Source organism: Aspergillus melleus (assembly GCF_016097325.1).
Source record: "Aspergillus melleus strain CBS 546.65 chromosome Unknown contig1, whole genome shotgun sequence".
In the NCBI taxonomy this organism is placed as follows: domain Eukaryota; kingdom Fungi; phylum Ascomycota; class Eurotiomycetes; order Eurotiales; family Aspergillaceae; genus Aspergillus; species Aspergillus melleus.
In genome coordinates, this window is record NW_025763370.1 from 3,935,245 (window position 1) to 3,958,002 (window position 22,758).

The following is a 22,758-nucleotide window of genomic DNA, read 5'->3' on the forward strand; positions in this document are numbered from 1 at the left end:
CAGTCAGGCCGTATCTTGGGCGCATATCTCGCCAAGTCGGATCCCAGATGGGAAAATTATTCACTATTCGATTGAAGTCCCAGTGCCCAATTGGAGGAGGCGGAGGTGGTCGTCTTGCTTCCCAGCACTCCTGGGATTCGAGGAAACCAGAATGTCTCCTTGCGGCTTCTTTTCTCTGCTGGTACAAGAGGTCATATAAGGATTTGCAGGTCTGCGAAAACTTGCTGATGCTGACTGGGTCCAGACCGTCTATGAACTCCAAGATCACCTCGACGGGAAGCTTTTCGACAGTGTTTCCCGCCATGTTAGCTCGAAGTTGCAGTTATTGCAACACGCTCAAGTAGATATTGGTGGACTTACAACGTACAAAGGTCATCGATGGCCTTTAAATACTATCACTCTTAGCATTTAATATGGGTTCCTCCGTCACAGTTCAACGATCCGTTTCAACCTTACTCCCTTAATGAGAGTTCCCTCGCGAGCCACTCTGATCGAACATTTTTCTGTTGCAGGTTGCACATTATCCTCTAATGAAATCCCCTCCAAGCTTTCTAAGAGTAAAGGACCAGCCAATAGCGCTTCTACGTAACATCAGCCGGCATATCTTGTAGTAATCCATTCCCAATTTGGCAGTTCTTAGAACCCTCCTGATCCTTGATTCGGCACATCAAATTACATACATGAACAGAGAACGCGGAGTATGCCGCTGAACCTCTGCACCTTTCTTTGTGTTGAACTCTTCGACAATGCAGGTACACCGGATAGTCACATTCGCTCGCTAGGCAGCACTATACAGCCAAATTCGATGCGGTTGACGGCCTAAGGATCAAGATGCTTTTACATTGTGGCAGGACTAGTTAACGTATCCGGTAAACGAGCGGCCACTATAAATATGGCGAACTAACTAGTAATATAGTAGAGCCTTTTTAGGTAGTCTTCATCAATTTTTCTAGCTTCTAACACGAGCTTTTAAAGTAATTTGATAGAAAATGTCGCAAGTCCAAGCGATGACGTTGTTTGAATGCTAGTGCCATCTGTTGGGGTGGGTCCACTCTAGGGTGCAGATTGTAGAAATCCGAGGAATCGAAGGGGTTCCTCAATACCCTGTAGGCTCGAGAGGACACGATGTCTACTGAGTAGATGCATCTAGAGATGAGTTCTAGGAGAGCAGCGGTAGGGTAGAGGAGGTCACCTGAAGGTCACCTGAAGGCTCTCGCGATTATTCAGAATGCATGCCTGAGGCATAAAACTCGGGATCGGGCGCGGAGAAAAGGGAAAACCGACCGAAATTTCGGGGCTGTTGATGCTGCGCCAATCTGGAAAGATTTTTTGGATAATTCCCTCAAGAGGTGCCATGCTCCTACTTCCCTCTTCCCCACTGTCGTTGATGTTCCTCTAATCCCCCTTCTCCTCCCCGTCCACTTTCGCCTTTCGACCTCCCCTCTTTGTCTTTTCCCTTCCGCCGTCATCCTCGCTGTAGGTGGCGTCCTCCTCGGAAAGCCCAACGTCGCCGCCGCATCCCAACCAAACCCCCCGAGGTCTGGTCCGCGCACCGATCTGGTGGGTTGCGGTGTTCTTGCAATGAGCTTGACCTCGCGTGTGTTTGGCCTGTTTACGACGACAGAGACACCTTCGGATTCCCCTGCGTCGGCCGTCTATTCGAAGACCGCCAGCACCGGCGAACACGTTCCCCATGGTTCCGGTCAAGTGAAGACGCATCGAGGCGCTCATGCCCAAGATGCTGCCTCAATAGCAGACGAGGAGGAGCCCCGGCCTCCGTATTTGCACGTATGTTTGATCGGTCTACCGTCGTCCGCTGGATATGATCTTTGTCCATGTGCGCCTGGAACGATATTCTTGGAACTGTCGATGGCTGACCCCGGGACTGGGCTTTGTACAGGCTATGCTTGCGGGTGGTACTGGCGGTACTTGTGGTGATATGCTCATGCATTCGCTCGACACAGTCAAGACGAGACAGCAGGGCGACCCTCACTTCCCTCCGAAATACACGTCCATGACCTCATCCTATGCGACCATCTATCGACAAGAAGGGTTCTTTCGAGGTCTCTACGGCGGCGTGACGCCTGCCTTCCTCGGCTCCTTCCCGGGAACGGTGACTTTTTTCGGAGTTTATGAGTTCACCAAGCGGCGGATGCTGGACGCCGGGATCAATCCCAATCTTGCCTATCTTTCTGGGGGTAAGAGTTCATTGTTGCTTTAGAGATCGTCAAACACGCTCGGTACTGATGAGGATCGCTCCCAGGTTTCTTTGCCGATCTCGCCGCATCCATCGTCTACGTCCCTTCGGAGGTCTTGAAAACTCGCATGCAATTGCAGGGACGCTACAACAACCCCTACTTTTATTCGGGATACAACTACCGTTCCACGACAGACGCTTTTCGCACGATTGTCCGACAGGAGGGGGTCGCCGCGCTGTTCTACGGATACAAGGCGACTATCTTCCGCGACCTCCCGTTTTCGGCCCTACAATTTGCTTTTTACGAGCAGGAGCACCGCATGGCCATTGAATGGATGGGGTCTCGAGACATTGGACTTGGGTTAGAGATCCTGACCGCGGCGACCGCCGGTGGAATGGCAGGCGTGATCACATGTCCGATGGATGTCGTCAAAACCCGCGTCCAGACGCAACAAAACCCCGAGACCATGAGTCCGCCGAAAGGCGCCACCGAACACGCCTCGGTCAAGGAGAGTCCCCGGCAGCATGCGCCATCTCAGACGACGTCATCGAGCCTCCGAACGCATTCGCGACCGATTTCCACTTCTCCGCCGTCGACGTCGATGCCTCCTCCCGGAACCCCTCGCCTGGATACTACTTCGTTCTTCACCGGTTTGAAGATGATCTACCAGGCGGAAGGTATCCGGGGCTGGTTCCGCGGTGTCGGACCTCGAGGCGTGTGGACCAGCATTCAGAGCGGAACGATGTTGGTCCTGTACCAATACTTGTTGAAGAAATTCGAAGAATACCAGAGCATCGGGGAGACGAACCCGCTATAATTCTGTCGAGCCTCTCGGGTCAGCCAGGAGACGCCTGGCCACTCGGTTGTAGATAATATGGCACCACAACCGGAACTTTGCACATTGAATGGTTAAGAGGATCGGGCGTTCTGGAAAGGTTGTGGCATGAATTTTTATTTTTGATTTTTTATAATGTTTGATTTCTCCTGTCATCTCTCCACTATGGGTTGTTTCGTGTGTGTATATGCACACTACATTTTCTGGTTGATTTGGAGAGAGAGAGAAAGAGAGAGGATTGGATAGCATTGTACGGATTTACATAGACTTTAGACTGGCCAGAGAGGCCTCGTGTACCATAACATTACATCACATCAGAACAGATAAAATGATAGAGCAGGACGATTGACAATTGACAATTGACAACAGACAACATTCCCTGGACTTGGAAGTAAACACGCGCCGGGCGGGACCCGCCCAAAAGTAAACAAAGACGGATGCGGTCAGCCCCGCCCTGTTATTCCATTCTGACTTGTACTTCTGTCTTCTGTTCCTTCTTTCTTCCCCCCCCCCCCCCCCCCCCCCCGTCACTCCCTCTCTTTCTCTTCCCTTCCTTTCCCTCTTTCTACTTCTCGGCCCTCCCTCGTCTCGGCTTGTTTGTTTATCGCTTCTATCCGCGCTACTCTCCCCTCCCCCTCATACTTAAACTGCCTTCCTCCCCCACCCCTTGCACGGTATCTGTCGTCGCATGGTTCTAGTGGATCCTGTTCCGTGCGCGTCATCCTTGTCTACTTCCCTCTTCATCATTTCCATCTCATCATGTCCAACGCTTTGCCTTATTTGCAGAAGCTACGCAAGCCTCAACTAGTGGAGTTTGCGGAGGCTACTGATCTCCAGGAGTACGTCGGCCCGTAGCCGTTATCGATCCCCTATCATCGATCCCCCAACTCCCGCATTGTTCTAACTCATAACCCGCTACAGCTATGAGGATTTAAATAAACCCGAGCTGGTCACCACTCTCGACGATCACCTTCAATCCAACCAGTCTATCTTCCAGAATGACGAGCGGCTGGCTGAGTACTACCGCCGCCTGTCGCAAAGCCCCCGTCTGTCGCCAACAAAGAGGGAGCCCAAGTCAGAGCCGTCGCCGACCAAGGTGTCACCGACCAAGTTGGATCCTCCCAGATCGGCACGTCGCGGACGGAAGGCAAAGGAGGAGATCGAACAGACGTAGGTTGTTCCCGTTCACGTTCCCGTGACCTCTGCGATGTGGCGCGCGTCGCGCACGGGCGCGCTCCCACTCTTTAGGATGATCTATGCGACGGATGGAATCTAACGTACTCATGTTACAGAGACGACTCCGATGCGTCGCCACGAGTGATTGCGACAACTACCCCCGGTCGCAGCCCGCTAATGGCCGTTGAGCCGCCGTTGCCGCCATCCCCGGCTGTTGTGACCGACGCGATTGACCGCCAGACCGCTGTCTGGGGCAAGCGCATTGGCGACGCGTGGACCGTGTTAGGCGTCCGGGAGCGTTCGCATGCGCTGCGCTCCATCTTGAGCAGCGTCAAGGCCGTCGAAATCCTGTTCGTTGCCCTGGAAGGAGCCGGTCTCTTTCGCACACTCCTGCCGCTGGTTTACGTGACCAGCGTTCCGGCAGTGGAGGCCATCCACTCTTCCGAATTCGCCATCAAGGTCCCCGATCTCTTCAAGTTGGTGGAGGGCACATTCTGGGCGCCGCTCTCGCTTTGGCTTCTCACCAGCCTTTTCCTGCCCTTGACCGTCGCCTATTTCTTCAACCTGAGTCGGCAGACTAGCGGAGGCCCTGCCTTGAATACACGCCGGAGCCGTGCCGCTCAGACTACCTTCGATCCTCTAAGCTTCAACATCGCCAAGGCTTTGGTCGCGTACCTAGTGTATGCGAATGGATTTACGTTCTGGAATGTCTTCAGCGACACCTCTATCCAGACAGTGAACACCTCCGTTCCCGGACAATGGGCCGGCATACTGACCGGTTCTGCCATCGGAACGATCGGGACTCTGTACGAGGCCATTCTGAAGAAGTAAATATATGCCTGCTCACAACCTGTCTGTCGGGTTCGAGGTACGAGGACTGTTTGATTGTTGTTGAAGCATGATGCTGATACGGCGTAACTGTATGGACGGTGAGAAGATGGGCAGAGATCCATCTGCCTGCTGTATCGGAAGCCCGGTTGCTGTTACTGCCATAGAGGATCTTTGCAGTAGATTTCCTTGGCTGTTTGGGTAGGGTTGGTTGTCTTCTTTTCTGGCGGACGGTGCTACTGCTGTCGGCGTTTGTCGCTGCGATTACCGTCTTTTGATATCCTCTCGTTTTCGGGCTGATCTTTATTCTACGGCGTGATGAGTGTGTGAGATTTCTCATTTCTTGATTTCTTGAGTCCTCGCTTGTGTAACTCAGTTTATCTTGCTTGTGTTTTGCTTTATTGGTTAGGGAGAGGCGCCTTGGATGTATTGGTCAGGTCCAGATTATTCCTCCTTTTTTTTTCTTGGTTTTCATCGATCTAGCGTACTGCGAACGAGTAATGTTCGACTTGACTGAAATCTATGATGCATGGGGCTTCGATTTGGAGTTATAGCTCTATCATGCCTGGATATATGATAACAATTATCTACTGAGTATCTATGGGATATCCGGTATCTTCAATCTACCCATGCAAAACTCTACCATGCCAATTCCAATAATCTAAAATCAGAAACCCAACCGTAAACCAAGTATAGCCATAAAGAGAGAAAAAAAAAAGCAACTGAAAACAGGCAGGAGATCAGAACCCACCACCTTACCTCGTCCTCTTAAACCTCCTCGCCAACTCCACCGTAAACAACACCGGCACTTGACTCTCCACCTCCACCACGTCCGCCCGGATATGGTTGCTCGTGCTCAACTGTCCCCCGATCTCGGTCGCCCAGTCCGTCACGTCCCATTGGAGCCCGGAGGTGGTGATCCGCGCGGGCCCGGAGAGGGGAATTATGCCGACGTTTTCTTCTAGCAAGTGGTTCTCTCCTTCGTTTAAGGGTCGTTCGCTGGGTATTAGGGATGAAGATGAGGGTGTAGCTGCTGCTGCTGCTGCACCGCCACCTATGGTGGTGGTAGAGGTGGTAGAAGGAGGTAAAGGACGATTCGTCCCCGGCGTGCGAATCACATTCTTTCCTGGTCGTAAGATGAACGTGATACTTTCTTCGGAGATGAGGTATAGATTGCCTTCTTCTTGTTTTTCGTGTTCTTCTTGCGTAGGTCCCTGCTGCTGTTGATGTTGCATCTCCTGCGTCATCGTGTACAGATGGTGGATTTGCGAGAACGCCTGGTCTACTCGCCCTCCTAGACCGCCTAGGATGAGGGTATTCAGGACTGGGGTTGTCCTTGACCCTGGCCCTGTGCTTTCACTAGAAGGGGCGATCGCGGTGCTAGTGGTAGTGTCCGACCCCCGACCAACAATCTCGTGGGCATGCGAGCGCAGATAGTTCAGACATTTCGTGAAGTCAGTCGAGTACTGATCTCTGTCTTCGATGACGGACACGCCTAGGTCCGTGTAATGGCTTCTCACGTCTGGTGAGATGGAGTCCAGATCGCCGATTATGAGAGAAGGAAGCTAGAGGGTCTGGTCAGTTTGTCTTATACGTATCATGTGCCAATGGTATGTACGTACATCCAAAGCCTCCCGGCCTTGCCTTTTCATCAGATCATAGTAGTGATTTGCGCCGCCGTCTGCGCAGACCGTGATGCATGCTTGATGAATCAGTTGTGGCGTTAGCTTTGGGGTCTTAGTTGGCATGGTATACATGTATAGGGTAGATAGTTGATTGGACAAGGGCTGGATGATTTTTGCGGGGGAGAAAAGAAGACCAGGCGGATGGACAGGGATGGGAAGCAAACATGGACTGGACTACAAGGTCCAGCGATCAGGGCTGGATTCAAATAAATATGGACTGATCTCACCGTGTCCCTTCAGCACCGCAAACGCCTTCTCGTTTATTGGTTGGTTAAGAACGACCAGCGCGAACGGCGTGGGAGGGTCGTCGGCGCGGAAGAACTGCGTTGGATCCCACTCCATTGAGTTGGGGCGGTGGTCTAGCCGGGAAAATGGGGGCTAATGAAGGAAGTAGGTGATGAGGTAGGCCGTAGCGGGTCTGTAATTGTATTCTGGCGAGTGGTTTCCTCTATTGATTGGGAATGCTGGATCGATGAATCCAAATTATACAATCTCGTCGCAATGGGAATAATGCATGCGCCACATCGCGGGACACCAACTGTGGCGTATCTTAGCGTGGTGTGGCTGGAGACTGACCCGGCTTGTCCGCGCTGACTAAGAGCATACATGGATCTACTCTTCCACCTCGTATTCACGTCTTCTTCTGAGGGGTCATTCCTAGGATTATATCCGGATGGACCTGATTGCGGTCATGCTCTGAATATGGGCGTCTCTCGAAGCAACGGGTGCTTGCTTTGTGTCAAGCGTCGAGTCAAGGTTCGACGCCCTGCGTCCCCGTCTATTGTCCAGAAATGGAGTCGCTCATGCTAGAATTCAGTGCGACGAGAGGGTCCCCGGGTGCGTGAGATGCGAGACCTACGGGAGACCCTGTCCCGGGTATGACCGGGGCTTTCAGTTCGTTGCAGGGAAGCCTTATCGTTCCCGACGACGCCCAAAGACAGAAGACGGCAGCTCCAAGGATGAAACCAGTTCTACGAATGTTGAGACTGGCACGGACGTCGTGTCTCAGGCTGCCTATCAGTTACAAACTCAAGCTTCTGGTCCTCTATCAATAACATCTGCCGACTCTAACGTGCTGCAAAGCCTTGACATTGTCCTCGACGAAGTCTCCCAGCCCTACCAGTTAAACTCGGCCTATGTTATCTCGCGATGGCTCCGGTGTCTTCCGGCTGTTTATGGTCGCAATCGGACCTTGGATTCGACTATCAAGTGCTTTGTCTCTCATCATGTCGGGAATGTGGTTGGGAATCAGCAGGCTCTTTGGTATGCCAGATCCGCGTATGTAGAGGCGCTGGCGAGGCTTCGGAAATCGCTAGATAATCCTGCCGAGGGGCTTTCGTCGGAGGTGTTTTGCGCTGTTTTGTTGTTGTGTATGTATGAGGTGGGTAGTGCCCGAATACTACTGCGTTTGATCATGACTGACTTGGTAAGCTCTTCGCCAATACGACCGACTCGGTGTCATGGATGAAACATGCCCAGGCTTTGAGTCAATTGACGCAGATCAGGGGGTTTGGGCGCTATGTGGACGAGTTTGACTTGACTTTGTTGAAGGCATCTCGTGGTTTGGTTGTACGCTCTACAAGCTTACATTTCTAAGTCATTTTCTTTCGAGCCCATTACTGACACACATCGCAGGTTATGCATTCCCTTTTCTCAGGCCAGAAATGCTTTTTAGCTTCGAGCACCTGGCATTCCGTGATGGAGAAGCATGTGAACACTGGATTGTCAGCCAAGCTAGACCGCCTGGTGGAAGAGTTCTTTGCCTTCTTCACCTCTGCACCGAGCCTCATACATGAGCTCTATGACTTGAAGCAAGCCGATCGGGCAGAACCACGGGTGCAGCAGCGAATTGCAAACCTCGTGGCGAGGTCTTATGACATGATAAATAAAGTGTCTGCATGGTACGAGCAGTTTTCTACGACCGTTTCGCTTCCAACCCAGATGCGGTCATCAACAGGGGACAAGCTATTTCCTATCGTCCTCGTCTACTCCGACGTGAACAGCGGGTCCCTCTTCTGCGGCTACTATTCCTACATGTTGCTTTTGCATGAGATCCTTAGAGCCTGTGGCTGTCCTGGTGAGCATGCGGCTACAGTTGTCCACTTTCGAGACCTGATTTGTCAGTCAATCGAGTATAATGCTCGCGGAATGCTGGGGCCGTATCGAATGGGATTCTCATTGCGCGCGGCGTACGAAACCGCCGACCCTGTCACTAAGGCGTGGCTCGAGGTGTGGTTAGAACGACTTTCTAAAGCGTACGCAGCGGTACAGCCTAGAAACTTTCAAATACCGGTGGACTGAGTTGCTATACTCTCGTTATTCGGGCCGCGTACCCTGCTCACTGTCTGACATACATTCTTCTACCTAATTTTGGACTCTCTCGTTTGGAATACCCAATCATCCACTTAAGCTGCCTCCGCCTCCGTCTCAACAGGCACCGACCAGAATGGCTCTGCCACAGCTCTAGCAGCCCAAAGACAAATGGTTATGAGCACCTCCATCACAAGCCCCATACCCACCATGACACCGGTATCGCCCACCGCCGAACTGAACTTTCGCGGTCCAAATTCCGCAAGGAGGAAATGCGCAACTCGCACAACAAGGAAAGGCAGTGCCACTAACACCAACAAAACACAGCGGTGACAAGCTCTGGGGAGAATGGCCCGGTACTGCACAGCCAGCAGGACAGCCAGACCACATCCAAACGTAAATGCGATGGGCAGCATGATTGATCCGACAATCTTGCAAATGCGGTTCGGTATGGACGCTCCCACTACCACCAACACAATCGAAAAGAAGATAGGGAATCGGAACAACGTGAGAGCAAATCGTATTTGCTTCGGGTATCTTGAGTTTCCCGGGCCCGTACGACCGGCTTGGCCACTATGTTCGTTGTGAGTTTGTTGCTTGTCAAGGACCGGACTAGATCCGAAATACCAGACTCACCTTCGCAGCAAGACAAGGCTCACCTCGAACATCAGCGGGGAGAGACCGATGCCTTGAAGAACGTTTTCGGCAATGAGCATTGACTTTCCTGGGTTGGCGTTTGAGATGGTCATTGCAGATCCAGCAATTCGAACTGTCAACGGCGTCAGCTACACTTGTCCGTCAGTCTGGAGAGGGTGCGTGGATTTGCATACGCTGGGCCAGAACACCCAGCAGTCCCATCCAAGAGTACATGGTACAACGGGGCAAGCTTTTCCGCTTGTCATGGTGCCAATACCGCCACTCTTGAATAAACCTGGTATAAAACTGGACAAGCTGGATGATTGAGAAGACAATGAGCTCGGCAATGGCGATATGACGCCTGTCAGCGGAGATGATGGAGGGCATTGTTCACAAGCAGACTTTTCGTGCTGAGAAAGAGAGTTATATTGGAACACCACAATCATGAGAACAGAAGGCTTCTACCGAACCCAATTTATACCTTTCAGACATTTTCCTGGCGACAGAGTCTTTGCCCTGGAGGCTCATAGATCTGACCTTGTGGGGCCATCGCGGTAGATGACCCGTTTGGGTTTAGCGCTTATGGTCCGAGGTATCAAAGTTGCATTTCACTAAGTTACTCAGGCAGCCAGGCTTAGGTGTCAGTACACCACTACGCCATATTCAATGGTGGCTGATCTGGTGCCGGATACGAGGAGTAGACGCTAGACTAGGCTTTGGCCAGAGAGTCCAAGCATATCATTGGGTTCTCCGCCAGTCGGGGCCTTGTGTTTGAGATAGCTCCATGCCCAGTATAAGCCAATTGACACAAGCCGCTCAGAGACTTCATACTATGACACTCCTGCTTCATTGAACAATCTAAATATCAGTCATGTTTTTAATAACAGATAGTATGATCATCTTCTGACGAACACCCATGACGTAGCCGTAGCCAGGCACGTGACCCACCCGTCCCCGAACAGCAAGTGGCAGCCTCAGGCACCAACATCTTGTCGACCTCTCCAGATCGACTTTCTTCTTCTTCTCCGCCTCGCAATCCCGGTTTAGGCCGTTTCTCGTTCCATTCCTTTCCACCCCCCATTGCGCTCGCCTCCCCACCTCCTTCTCCCCTTCCTCTTTCATCCTTCCTCTTTCTTTCTTCCAATTCCTCCCCTTGACTCCATCATGTTCCGTCCCGCCTCTAGAGTCCTCCTCCGCGCCCCGGCCACAGTCCGTGGCCCGGCCAGCAGACGATTGATAAGCACCGCTCCCGCCGAGGCCTCTAAGTCGAGGAGCTGGAAGAACACCGCCGTCCGACTCGGTCTGGCGGCCGGTGCGGTCTACTACTATAACACGGCCAGCGTGTTCGCGGAGCCTCCGTCTTGTACGTCAATGCGAAGAATTGTTTCCGGGAGACACCTGGAGAAAGAAGAGAGGCAAGACAGACCGAGGAGAGGAAAAAATCCGTCGATGACCGCGAAGGCGGCGTGGTGTGGATGATATATCATCAATTGGGTTCACGTCGCGCTTTGGATATCTCTTCTCATCTCTCTTTCTCTCTCTTTCATTATACTGGTCTTGGGAAGCCCCCGTGTTGAATCCCCCCACTAACCCATCCTTCAAACTAGTCTCCCTCCGCGAACAAATCACCCCCTCCGAACCCGCCACCTCTCTCACCCTCGACTCCATCAAGCCCAAGATCCGCGAACAGAAGGAATCCGAGTCCAAATCTAAATCCACCATCCCCGCCCCCTCCGACGATGCGCAACAACAGCACCAGCCCGCCTCCGAAGCCGCCCTAAAATCCCCCGAGGAGCTCGAGGAGGAAGCCGGCCAGGAGGCCGCGTTCAACCCGGAAACCGGCGAGATTAACTGGGAGTGCCCGTGCCTGGGCGGTATGGCGCATGGTCCTTGCGGCGAGGAGTTCAAGGCGGCGTTCAGCTGCTTCGTTTACTCGACCGAGGAGCCGAAGGGAATTGATTGTATTGAGAAGTTCAAGTCCGTGATACCCTTTCCTAACTTCTTGAGGATGTGTTCTTTGCTCCGCTCCGCGGCTGGGTTGGAATTGGATTAGATCTGGTTGAGCTAACGGATTCGTTCCAATGTGATAGGGGCATGCAAGATTGCTTCCGGCAGTATCCCGAGGTCTACGGTGCCGAGATCGACGATGACGAGGAGGCTCCCGCTGCTGCTCCCGTGAGCGACGACGCCGCCGCCGTCGCCCCTCAGTCTACCGCTTCTGCCGCTGAGATTGACGCCTCGTCGCATCCCGATGAGAAGCGCGCTCGTGCCAAGGAGACCGTCGCCGAGACCAAGTCTGTCGCGGCCGGACAACCTGAGTTGCCGGAGAGCGACGAGTTGCTGCCCAAGGCATGGCATGATACGGAGGCCAAGAACGACGAACAGAAGGAGAAATAAGTCATGGATTTGCGAAAGCAGAACGAACTAAATAAAAATAAAAGTGACTTGTCTCTATGAATCTCTGTTCGGATGAGAAATAGCAAGAGAAGGGAACGGAGTTGAGAAGAGAAGAGAGGAAAAGTTGAGAAGAGATGGAGGAAACGGTATTTGATTTCGATATAAAGGACATCATTTCGAAAAAAGCGAGTCACGTTATCTGTTCTCCCCTCTTGGTTCTGTTTCTTGACTTTTCTTTTCTTTCTCTTCTCTTCTTACATGAGCATCTCATCTTCTCCTCTCCTCTCCTCTCTTCTTTCTATTCATATTTCCCCCGTTCTTTCCTTCCCCCCCCTTTCTTCCTCCCTTTCCCCTTCAACCCATCTCTCATATTCATCTGTTTCTTCATTCTCCTTGGAAAGTTTTCAGCATACATCATTCCCACTTATGTCTTTTATCATTTCTTTTCCTATTGGCTATGTTTCGTGTTCTAGTTCCCCGTTTCCTTTTTGGTTTTCCCTTGCCCCTATCATGTAACCTACTGTACTTGTATGTTTGTTCACGTCGAGACCTTAGGTTGAAGCGAGAGTTGATGATAGAAATAGAATTGGGTCGTTTGTATAGGTATCAAATCAGTCAGTTAGTCAGTCAGCAAGCACTTTCTTTGAGTTGGTCGTGTCGAAGGATTCAACTTGGCTACGTTTGTATGTATGTAGGTAGGTAAGGAGTAAAGAAAGTAAATATACTAGATTTTGTCTTTAATAAAACTGGTCACGGAATTCGTAATTTGATGATGTCAACAATCCTTATCAAATTCATGAAATGAACTATATCAATTTGTAAAAGCTGCTAGCGATCTAACCTAGATTCCTGGAGGATGTTCGAATTCGAATGGATGGATCTTGCTCGAATACATCCTATCCTAAGCAGGCCAGTGAAGCTCGCTCGCTCGCTCTACAGCACAGGAAACCGAATTCGGCTGAGACAAACGATGTATCACGTTTGACTCGTCCGCTCTTCCTCATCCTGGTGTTTTCTCTCGATGATATCCATATCCATGATTCCATCAATCCATTCGTCATGGTTGAGACTGTCATGTCATAGATGAATAACATGTCCACCGCCACGTGAGATCCAATACCCTGAAATGTGAGGTGTAGATGTAAGAAGCGCAGTCTAGCATACTCATGGAATGGGTCGAAAATGTAAGAATCTCAGCCGATCGGCCGAAGCTCATGGCTCCGTCTTGGTGGATATTGAATAGATGCCGTGTCGCTTTGCAGGTTTCGCCATCATTACCGCTATGGTAACCGGCAGGTAAAGAAAAGGCGACTTAACCTGCGCAACCTCCTTCAAGTTTATTGATTGGTTGAGAGTGAATACCGTGTTGGTATCAATGAATCGGTGCTGTTTGATTCCAATCCAATTACCAATTCACGTCACTGAGTTGCAGCTTGCGGGAGCGGAAGGCAGTGCGATTGGCGTTGGACTTGTTGAGCTGCGTGTCGCGGTGAGGAGTCTTTTTATCGGTTGTTGCTGATCGGGATATGTTAGAATGAATGATGCAGACATGTATGGTTGTTTGTTCAAGGGTCGCTCACCTTCGGGCGTTTCCGTGTCTGTTGACATTTCATAATTCAAGACCAGGTTCTTGATGCGCTGCTGTTCCTCGCGGTCGGCTTGTTGTTGACTTCGCATGGCCACGGCGAGGTTGGAGTCGGACGGCAGGTCAATGGTGCGAGTCTATGTTGCGTCAGCATGCTATTTTCCGTGGGTATGCAAAGCAGAGGACATACCTGTTGCTTGTTGCCCTTCTTGGTCATCAAAGAGAATGCCATGGTTGGCTGCGCTTGCTGCGTTTGCTGTTCCGGCACCTCCGGCGCATTGTCGGAAGCCGAAGGTTCCCGGCCAGCGCGCTTCATAGGCAGAGGTATATCAAAGACACCCTTGCGTTCGAATCTCCTCGAGTCCATGCTCTCCGCCATCATCTTCTCAAACTCACGATCAAACTCGGCTTCAGCCTGCGGGTCACGTTCCTCTTCCTGCCTGGTGACGAAGATCTGTTCATCCTCGGAATCGCTGTCGCCATTCTGCTCGGCGTTGGGGCCAGAGACCTAACAGGCGGTTATTAGCACAAGCCATGGTTTGATATGGGCACTTTCAGGGTAAATCCTTACTTCATCCTCCTCGCTCGATTCCTGCTCATCCTCGACCTCGGGGATCGCGTCTTCCTCCAGACCTTCATCGGATGAGCTACTTTCAGCATCATCGTCATCCGGTTCCGCGGGTCTCTCGGAATCCTGCGTCTTGTAGTTCTGAGCAACAGCCTCGCCAAAGATGCGCGTAGCTTCCTGTGGGTCTGTCACCAGCTTCCACTGAGGACGAGCCATTGAGTACGTGTCTTGAACGAGGAAATCGATGTCCATAGGCAATGGGTCCTTCGTGGTCATGTAATACTATTGACTTCGTAAGCACAAACCTTTGCATCAGACAAAGAGCGAAAAATTACCTGGAAGAAAGTCAAGAAGAAATCAAGCTTCTTCTTCGCCGAACCTCGGTCGAAACAATGGCCACACGTATCGAGCAAAGTGCAAACTAAGCGAACTCGGAAGAAATCGTCGGGCAGATCTAGGACGTTGAGTTTCCCAGGAACCGGGGTGCCACCTTCTGTTAAATTCATGAGCGAATGCAAAAGAACCTTTATCGCCTAAATTGACTCACCATGACCAAACGTGACAATGCGATACAAGGTATCAAAGATCACCGGTGAATCAATCATCTTATAGTTGTACAATTCCCCCAGATACTTGACTTCAGCGACACGCTTTTGGTTGAACTTGAACTCATTCTGCTCAAGTCCAAGCGTGATCTGTTCGAGAACATTGTCCACGATGCCAATCACAAAGTCCTGATGGTATCTGTAAAGAGCACTGATCAAGATCGCTAGAAGGTGAATATTTCCGTATTTGACCTTCACCGGTTTGCTGAAGACACGCTCCAAAATGTCGACCACCTACGAGCAGGAACTGTTAACGATCGGAAGCTAGTTGAAATGAAGATTCATGCTTACCTCCTGCTCCTCCCAATGAAGTTTGCGGATTGATTTCAAGATCTTGGTGTAGTTGCGCTTGTTCATGTCCAAGTAAATCAACTTCCGGATGTACGACTCCATGGGAGTTCGTTCTTTCTGTTGGATGGCCGGCCTCGGGGGCGGGTCGACGTAGTAAACCGCATTCTCAATGATCATTCGCTCTTGCTGGCCGAGATGCTGAACCGCTTTCTTTCGACTGAGTGTCTCCAAAAACGAGGCCATTCTTGGAGAAGTGTCCGGGTTGCGAAGCAAATAGCGACCACAGTTCTCCAAAAGGTGTCCGATGATTTCAATGTTCATGCGGGAGAAGTCATCAAGCGAAACCTTGAAACAATGGAAGATAATGTGTTCCGGAACAACACCAAACTTGGTCAACTCCGCGAGGTAGCGAACATTGCTCATCCGGACTTGGCCGAGAAATTCCTTTGATTTCCGGCGCTGAAGGCTGCGGAATTCTTCATCGAGATAAGTGGTCAATCCTTGAGGGATATCAGGAAGATATTGTCCAAGGGTCGCGACCAAACGTGAGTACAAAGGCAAGAGATCGATACGGCCTTTAGGAACATCCGAAACAGCCTTGATGAGTCGGTTCCTCGACGCTTTCGAGTTCAGAAAGCAGAAATCCAGCGCCAGTTGGTCAACATGATCCTTGGTCTGCAGTTCGGGGAGTTTGGCCAGAAGTCCATCGACCTGGGCTCCGACCGTCCTGCTGGCGATTGCCGTGGATTGATCATCTGCCTCGACCTTTTCTTCGGCTGACTGGGGTTGGGCGTTTGCGTCTTGCTTCTCGGCAACCGAATCCACAGCAGGTTCATCGTCTGCCTTCTTCTTGGTCGCCTCCTCGGACTCGGGCTTTTTCTTCTTGCCATCCTCCAGTAGTACAGCCGGAACTTTGCCCTTGAGATCAACGAGGTTCTCGTAGAAACGCCTCTCCTCTTCATCTTCCCAGATACCAGCTCCCTCACCTTGGCCTCGCAGATACTCAGACGTCTTGACAAGGCCGATGCCACCATTAGATGTAGGGTCCGATGATTCCTGCTCCGCCAAGGCCGGCATCTCCGCGCCTAGGACTTCACACAAGGTTTGAGTGTTGGTGATCAATTTCTCAAGCGTCTTTGTCTGTTTATCAAAGTTGGCCTGGCGATCTTCGAAGATCTCGCCGCTTTTGACATAGGCCTCTGCATTCCGACGGCTCTGCGCAGCCAACGCTCTCTGGTCGCGTACCACGTGTGCCTTGACATCCTCCAGGTAGCGATTGAAGATACTCTTGAAGCGTGATTGGATCTTCTCGGAGGCAAGTGGAGGATCATCCTCGCCGGCCGGCGCGTCTTCCGCTTCCTCCTGGCTATTCGAAGCCTCGGTAGCAGTTCCAGACGTCACCGCACCATCCGCCTCGACGGTCTTCCGGCCCTCTTCGACGGATCTGGCTCCCAAAACCTCCCAACTGAAGCTCTTCACAAACAAAACTGCAAGTGGCAAGTTGGTGTGGTCCCGATCATGTCCCAGGAGATCCTTCAACACTTCCAGCGGAAACGGCTCGGCCTCTTTATCGTTGTCTCGGACTGCAGACGGGGCCTTGGCTTTGGACGGACCATCAGGCACCTTCCCGACGACGCCATCTTTGCCCTTCGTGCCTAAATCCTCCGGCCGCTCGATGTCATCCAAAGTCCGGAGGACTCCGACCAACCAGAGCTCCGTGACCACTCGCAACAGCACCCGATGCCGAGAAAGCCGCTCTTTCTCCTCGCGCTCGCGAACCTCCTGGCTGAGGGCTTTCAACTGTCCCTTGTCCGGTGTGCTGAGTCCTCGACCCAGAAGCCAGCCAATCTGTCTCGTGAACTCGGCGGGGCCGAAACGCTGATGCAGGGCACTGGTGATTTCAACCCCAGTGGCGATCTCGCCGGGCGTCTTCAGTTTGCAGAGTCCCTCGTAGCAAGCGGCGATGATCTCGGAGAGATACTTGTGGAGCGACAGGGTACGGATGTCGGCCAAGAAGGTTGATTGGGCGGAGGCGTTAATTCCCGTCCGAAGACGCTTGATGAAGGCGGTGTTTTTCTTCAGAGCCGAGTCGAGAGATTTGCTGACCGGAAAAATATCTATTTCGAGCACGCAGGCAAACGACGGACAGGGGTTAGAAATAAGCACAGAAATAACCTCCGTCGAGGTGTGGGACAAACAAGAAGCAAAGGGCAAGGTAGGAGGGGAGATCATTACCACTTTCGCCAGTCCAGGCCCTCTCATTGAGATCGCGAAGCTCCCCTATAAATTTGTACACATCCGTTAGCGAATCGATCACAGGGTAGAAAATAGATACTGGATTGGGTCGGCGGGGATCTGTACGCTTCCGTTGGCGCTCCATCTCTTATGGTCGGTTCTCAGGAATCCCGCCGGAGTCTATTTCAGCTGTCGTGGGGTCCTTTCAATGAGTCGGAAAGGAAAGCGCATACGTGACTTAAACGCCACATTGGTAAAACACGGTGAAGAAAAATGACGCGCAACGTCTGGAAAGTGAAGACAGCATGCGTGCAGGGATGAATGAGAGAGAGGGATGTTGGAAAAGCTGTGCTGGACCGACTGCGGGCGACGAAAGTGGGAAACGGAAGGCGGTCCTGCGGCAAAGAAAGGCGGACGCCTTTTTGAGGATATGCATTCACTGCCCCTTTGGGTTTAGCGGCCTTTGTCACCTGCTTGTGCCTACAGTTGAATGAAGGAGATCTCCGATAACATTCTACTCAGTGGACATTCTCTGCTGCTCATCCGGAGATACACGGTGGCATACTGGAACAATGCAATGAACATCAGACTTTTACCTTCCCGTCGCCTCATCCATCGATCACATTACATCAATTTCACCGCAACATGCTAACCCAACCCTGCAAGCACATCCTACTCGGTCTCCGTAAACCCAGCATTTACACCCTTCTCCACATCCAACAACCGTGCCTGCAGCTCATGTTTCCGATCCTCCTCGCTCCAGCTATGCGCGTGGGCATCGGATGGTCTCCACGGCTTCGCCAGGACCCGGGGTTCTGGATCGCTACTGAGAGTCTGGAGCGGTGGATTGGTTGTCCCGAATCTATTTGGATTTCCGGGAAGGAGGGTGGTCTGGATGTCGGTTTGTATGGTGAGAAATTCACCAGATTGATCGCTGAACGAGGCATCCTCCTCTGTCGATCTTGGATAAGAGAAGGGATGGATGGTTCGGTTGATTGTTCGGTCCATCGGGGGCAGTAGAGGTAGAGGGACCTTTTTTGCGATGGTCTGTTCGCTCGGAATTGTGGTGTGTAGTACTTAGGAGGTATAGTAAGTAGATAGGCCAACGACTTGCAAAGAGTTCAAGTGTATGGCAAGATAGAAGCTTTTGGTGGCTTTGCTTGAGAAAGATAGATCTCGGAAAGCTAGCAGCAGTGTCGAGTCGAGTGCAGGGAAGCTTCATATGTAGTCCGTCCTGTGCGACAAGTCAAGTCATCGCGTTATGGTCTGTGGCGAATCCGGACGTACGTTGACGTCTCAGTCCGATCATGATTCCCTGTCACGTAGCCAATAAGTGCCGGGGTTATCCTAATCTTGTATAACGAGAGGTATGTGAAAATCAGACGATTTGAAGATCATGCGTCAAAGTGACGGACGGTCGATGGCATCGAGCAGTCTCGACTACGCCTCACAGTGACAGGTGCACGTGATAGGCGGTGCTGTGCTCGAAAAGGAAATGTACAGGACATCGGATCAATGATAGACCGAGCACGTGTTGAGCAGTCAATGTAGTGAACAACAAAAGTGACAAAAGAACTAAGTGCATTTTTTGTTCCCTGCAAGATATTTTGGTAACATACACATCATAACTCTGCCAGGGGTGGCGAGGTGACACAACCTCCCCGCAAGCTGCCTGGCAGACAGGACTGGAATTCCAATAAGATCATACAGGCATGTCACCGAAGACAACGATGCCCGCAAAAGCATACGCATCACTGTGATACAATGATGGCGAAGACCGTCAGGCCATGTTAAGCACATGATCTGGTCGACAGAAATGAAACAACAGAGGTAGACATCGCACGTGGACCGGAAACAAAACGGGCCTCTATCGTTTGAAAACAGGAGGCAGAAGAGAAGGAAAGCGATAGAAACCAAAGGGGGTAAAAGAGAAAAATCAACATACATCGTACACCTTCATTCAACGACGTAAAAATCAGAGACAGGGTATGCCCACGCCACGCTATGCGAGTCCATGAAGGGAAAAATAAGAACAAAAACATTGCAAATATGTACTAAAACGGTTGGGCGAAAATATTATCAGGAGACTGAACAGAAGGTTGGCTTTTTAACAGGTCATCTTAAGGCGCTGGATTTATTTGGGCTTGCGCCAGAAGTATTGCTGGATATGGTCAGTTGCATGGAACGGTCAGGAGCTGTGAGATCAGTCGACATACCTTGTGCTGCTTTCTACAGTTCCGAAGACCTGGCTTGCGGAGATCATGCACAACGGCTTCCCGTCGCATGTCATCTTCGTCAAAGTCCGGAATGTAGTAGTATTCGCTTTCCAGAGGCTTTCCGGCCGCATCTTTCCCCTCCCGAGCAACCTTGCCAATGCACTTGGTGGTATCAATGACGGAGAGGATTTGTTCTTTGGACGGTCCCTTGCCGGAACGGTGGTCCTGTCTCCACAGAGTGGGAGGAAGGTTGCTCAAGATGGTTGAGAATGGGGTCGAAGAAAGGCGCGAGAAGGCGAGCTGGTTGATGGCGTGGTTCTGGACGCGTTCCAGGCCCTCATCAAGCGGCTCCGGCTTGCTGGGTGCACTTTCGGCGTGATTTGCGGCCTTGGAAGGCTGCCGAGGTGACTGGGTGGGCTGGAGGGGTTGAGTAGAAGATTGGTTGCCAGGACGCGGAGGACGAACGGGTGACTCGTCGGCTGTGAAAGAAGCCATACGGGGCAGGATGTTCTCTCCAAAGGGTCCAAACGAGTGGATGATGGGGTCGTTCTCCTCATCGTGATCAGACAACTCGTCGTGCTTACTCAGGTCACTCAGTTCACTGGACTGGGAGCTCTGCAGAAGGTCTACAGCGGAAGAGGGGTCGTGGAAGGTTTCAGACGTGAGATCATCTGCAGAGCTAGTGGCGCGGACAGGAGAGGCCTCGTCTTCATACACAACCACGGCATTGCGCGAGCGAGTCGGGGTATAGAGTGGAGAAGATGGGGGGACCAGGGACTTGACCGCCGGGGACGGTGACACGGGGGAGGCCAAACGTCGACGCTCCACACTAGGGCTATCCTGCAAGCTGCGACGAGACTGCCCATTGCGTTTGGGGGTGGTCTCCTCCCAAGTATGTTCGGAGTCGGTCGAGGCATAATCCCTTTTCTCGCCACGCGGCCATTGCACCAAAACGCGTGCGTCGTGAACGTCAATCATGATATCGGCATCCTTGATATCGGACGTGAAAGTCTTTCCCTTCGCCAAATCATATGTTTTCCCTTGGCAGTGCAACTTAATCCCGTTCCATCCCATGCACATGATCTCTACCCTATCTCGGTCGAAGGGGTTCGGTGCCGGTTTATAGGTGGCCTTGACATGTATCCTCGAAATCATACGGTTAGCGGCGAGCTGGTGATGGCAGGAGACGCTCGATCTGCCCATGAGAAGGGGCTCGCCGGAGTCTGAGAGCATCAGAGTCGGGACGGCAGATAGAGGGGTACGCTCGGAGCTGCTCGAGGTGAGGTTACGACGCGATGCGGGTCGAGGCAGGGCCATTCGAGGCGGGGAGGACGACATGATGTGAGTCGAGGACGTCGGGACGGGAGTCGGATAGGTCGAGACAGCCCCATGGTCATCGCGTGCTACACGCTTCTGGGGCCGAGGGAGAGACGGGGAAGAGCTCAATGGCTCGAAAGCGGGCAACAGGGACGCCGGACGCTTCATGCCTGCCACGGGAGCAGCAGAGCTACTCCTCGGGGGAGAAGACTCCATGATGCTATGGAACGGTTGCTCCAAGCACCGGACACGCTGCTCTGGGCGTTAAGCAGAGGCCTCGAGGGGACAGAAGTTTTCAATTGAGAGCCGCGTCGAGGTCGAATAGGGGGTCTATTTCTATGGGAGAGGAGAGGGTCGAGAGTCACGCGAGGGGACCAGGGGACAAGGAAAGGAAACAAGGTGAATAAAGCGTAAATTTAGGACGAGACGAAGGAAGAAGAAAAAAGAACGAACGTTGACACTTTTTCCTCCAGGGCAAGAAGCCAGGGAGGTTGGGGCGAGTGACTGAACTGGAATTGCCAGGGGAGAAAAAGAGCGAGAAGCATAAAAACGAAAAGGGTGAGAAATGGTGTGTGGTGGAATGCTTTGCCTGCCGGAACGGAGCGTCTCGTCCTTCCAGCGCGGAAATGCACGCTTACAACCCGAGACGCGTTCGATAGGCGCCGACGAGGTCCACCACTAACCTCGCGCAGCCTCACGGCCTGACCTTCGCAAACTATGCATTGCACTGCATATTGGTCGAATGTGCAAGAAATTCCGGTTGCAAAGAATTTGAGGTGACTAAAAGACCAGAAAAGAATCCCCAGCAATTCTACAACTCCTGCGACAGCCCTTGATGAGCGTGTCAGGCACCCAGGCAGGCACTCTCACGGCGCGTCTCCCCGCGTCTGCTCATCACCTGGCCCGCGTTCTTTGGTTCGAGTCACGGGACTCGCGCCTGGTCACGTGCAGCGTCTCTCGGCGATGGCAGGGGCGCTAGTCCCGAAGGGGAACAGCCATGTGCACGATCCCGAGGTTTCTCGTCGCTGATTGGACCATACCCTGCACGGTAATCGTGACAGGAGCCTATTGCGTAACAAGGAATGCATTTTCCATTTGTACTTCTTGTATAGCAAGGTATTCACTATTGTGTAAACTGTGGATTGTTCCTATTGAGGGCCACATTCAGATTTTCTCATATTGAAAAACTGTCATTGATCCCTCTCATTATAACTTACCCAGATATCATAGGGGCCGATCAGGCCGCGTTCCCCGCCGAAAAATGTGATCGGACATGGAACATGTCTCGTCGCCAACCCTAGATTCAAAAAACCCAACAAGTAGAGAGCGCTACTGCAACCACCGAATTTTCCTCTCACTGACCCCCTCATTACGAATACTGCTTATTCGCTCCTAGTTATTACGCAGTATTTCAAGCAAACAAACGCGGCGGCTGACTCCTTTTACCTTAGCAGGGTCTACTAGGCACGGCGTACGGAGTACTACCAACCTAGGTCCAAGGTAGGTGGTACTCCGTAGTGGAAACTAAACTCGCAGCGTCGCAGCGGTACGTGCTTCGACGCGACTTTTTACATACATACATACAGCCCCCCCCCCCAGCCTTTTTTTTTGGTGTCGCCGACTCCCGTCGCCACTAAGTATGTATCGAGTATTTCGGAATTCCCTTTCAACCGAAACTTGAAAGCAACTCTCTCTGATCTCACCGACCGGCCGATCTCCACTTCACATTCCACAAATCCAAACGCATTACATCAATCTATGCATGATGTAACCCAATGGTCTGTCTGGCCTATATGCTTGAGATCCAGTGTCTTGTCTACCAGCAGTCCAGCACCTTCTTTACCCTTCTATTGACCGGGACAATTTCCAACCCTTT

General features: G+C 51.9%; 9 protein-coding genes across 9 annotated transcripts; 4 read left to right on the top strand and 5 right to left on the bottom strand.

The window, feature by feature from the left end:
• Positions 1 to 1,581: 1,581 nt before the first annotated feature.
• Positions 1,582 to 3,015, top strand: LDX57_001397 (putative mitochondrial carrier protein; the record flags this gene model as incomplete). The annotated part of the gene is made up of 3 exons (XM_046083039.1): positions 1,582 to 1,788; positions 1,901 to 2,198; positions 2,264 to 3,015. 3 exons carry the CDS (start codon positions 1,582 to 1,584, stop codon positions 3,013 to 3,015), a joined length of 1,257 nt encoding a protein of 418 aa, XP_045938996.1.
• A 777-nt stretch (positions 3,016 to 3,792) lies between these two features.
• Positions 3,793 to 5,040, top strand: LDX57_001398 (uncharacterized protein; the record flags this gene model as incomplete). Its single annotated transcript, XM_046083040.1, has 3 exons — positions 3,793 to 3,872; positions 3,955 to 4,203; positions 4,326 to 5,040. The coding sequence occupies 3 exons, from the start codon at positions 3,793 to 3,795 to the stop codon at positions 5,038 to 5,040; spliced, it is 1,044 nt and encodes a 347-aa protein (XP_045938997.1).
• Positions 5,041 to 5,792: 752 nt separating this feature from the next.
• Positions 5,793 to 7,064, bottom strand: THI80 (thiamine diphosphokinase; the record flags this gene model as incomplete). Its single annotated transcript, XM_046083041.1, has 3 exons — positions 5,793 to 6,602; positions 6,660 to 6,739; positions 6,950 to 7,064. 3 exons carry the CDS (start codon positions 7,062 to 7,064, stop codon positions 5,793 to 5,795), a joined length of 1,005 nt encoding a protein of 334 aa, XP_045938998.1.
• A 360-nt stretch (positions 7,065 to 7,424) lies between these two features.
• On the top strand, positions 7,425 to 9,023 carry LDX57_001400 (Zn(II)2Cys6 transcription factor domain-containing protein; the record flags this gene model as incomplete). The annotated part of the gene is made up of 4 exons (XM_046083042.1): positions 7,425 to 7,478; positions 7,540 to 8,103; positions 8,154 to 8,291; positions 8,358 to 9,023. The coding sequence occupies 4 exons, from the start codon at positions 7,425 to 7,427 to the stop codon at positions 9,021 to 9,023; spliced, it is 1,422 nt and encodes a 473-aa protein (XP_045938999.1).
• LDX57_001401 (uncharacterized protein) lies at positions 8,667 to 10,702 on the bottom strand. The gene is made up of 3 exons (XM_046083043.1): positions 9,863 to 10,702; positions 9,669 to 9,801; positions 8,667 to 9,605 (listed from the first exon to the last, which is right to left on the bottom strand). Exons 1-3 carry the CDS (start codon positions 10,053 to 10,055, stop codon positions 9,128 to 9,130), a joined length of 804 nt encoding a protein of 267 aa, XP_045939000.1. The 5' UTR covers positions 10,056 to 10,702; the 3' UTR covers positions 8,667 to 9,127.
• Positions 10,703 to 10,832: 130 nt separating this feature from the next.
• MIA40 (coiled-coil-helix-coiled-coil-helix domain-containing protein) lies at positions 10,833 to 12,065 on the top strand (the record flags this gene model as incomplete). Its single annotated transcript, XM_046083044.1, has 3 exons — positions 10,833 to 11,031; positions 11,276 to 11,645; positions 11,759 to 12,065. The coding sequence occupies 3 exons, from the start codon at positions 10,833 to 10,835 to the stop codon at positions 12,063 to 12,065; spliced, it is 876 nt and encodes a 291-aa protein (XP_045939001.1).
• Positions 12,066 to 13,470: 1,405 nt separating this feature from the next.
• Positions 13,471 to 17,346, bottom strand: NMD2 (mRNA decay protein; the record flags this gene model as incomplete). The annotated part of the gene is made up of 7 exons (XM_046083045.1): positions 13,471 to 13,580; positions 13,646 to 13,787; positions 13,841 to 14,158; positions 14,222 to 14,500; positions 14,554 to 14,711; positions 14,766 to 15,057; positions 15,115 to 17,346. The coding sequence occupies 7 exons, from the start codon at positions 17,344 to 17,346 to the stop codon at positions 13,471 to 13,473; spliced, it is 3,531 nt and encodes a 1,176-aa protein (XP_045939002.1).
• A 675-nt stretch (positions 17,347 to 18,021) lies between these two features.
• LDX57_001404 (uncharacterized protein) lies at positions 18,022 to 18,357 on the bottom strand (the record flags this gene model as incomplete). The annotated part of the gene is made up of 1 exon (XM_046083046.1): positions 18,022 to 18,357. The coding sequence occupies one exon, from the start codon at positions 18,355 to 18,357 to the stop codon at positions 18,022 to 18,024; it is 336 nt and encodes a 111-aa protein (XP_045939003.1).
• Positions 18,358 to 18,963: 606 nt separating this feature from the next.
• fhdA (putative transcription factor Tos4) lies at positions 18,964 to 21,519 on the bottom strand. Its single transcript, XM_046083047.1, has 2 exons — positions 19,566 to 21,519; positions 18,964 to 19,510 (listed from the first exon to the last, which is right to left on the bottom strand). Exons 1-2 carry the CDS (start codon positions 21,096 to 21,098, stop codon positions 19,484 to 19,486), a joined length of 1,560 nt encoding a protein of 519 aa, XP_045939004.1. The 5' UTR covers positions 21,099 to 21,519; the 3' UTR covers positions 18,964 to 19,483.
• Positions 21,520 to 22,758: the final 1,239 nt, after the last annotated feature.

Excerpts from the sequence above, each read along its gene's own strand:
- LDX57_001401 (XM_046083043.1), bottom strand. The coding sequence starts at position 10,055 with ATGCCCTCCATCATCTCCGCTGACAGGCGTCATATCGCCATTGCCGAG. Across the intron at positions 9,802-9,862 it reads GCTGGGTGTTCTGGCCCAGC|TTCGAATTGCTGGATCTGCA; the intron begins GTATGCAAATCC and ends CGCCGTTGACAG. Across the intron at positions 9,606-9,668 it reads AGCCTTGTCTTGCTGCGAAG|TGGCCAAGCCGGTCGTACGG; the intron begins GTGAGTCTGGTA and ends CAACGAACATAG.
- fhdA (XM_046083047.1), bottom strand. The coding sequence starts at position 21,098 with ATGGAGTCTTCTCCCCCGAGGAGTAGCTCTGCTGCTCCCGTGGCAGGC. Across the intron at positions 19,511-19,565 it reads ACTGTAGAAAGCAGCACAAG|CAATACTTCTGGCGCAAGCC; the intron begins GTATGTCGACTG and ends GACCATATCCAG.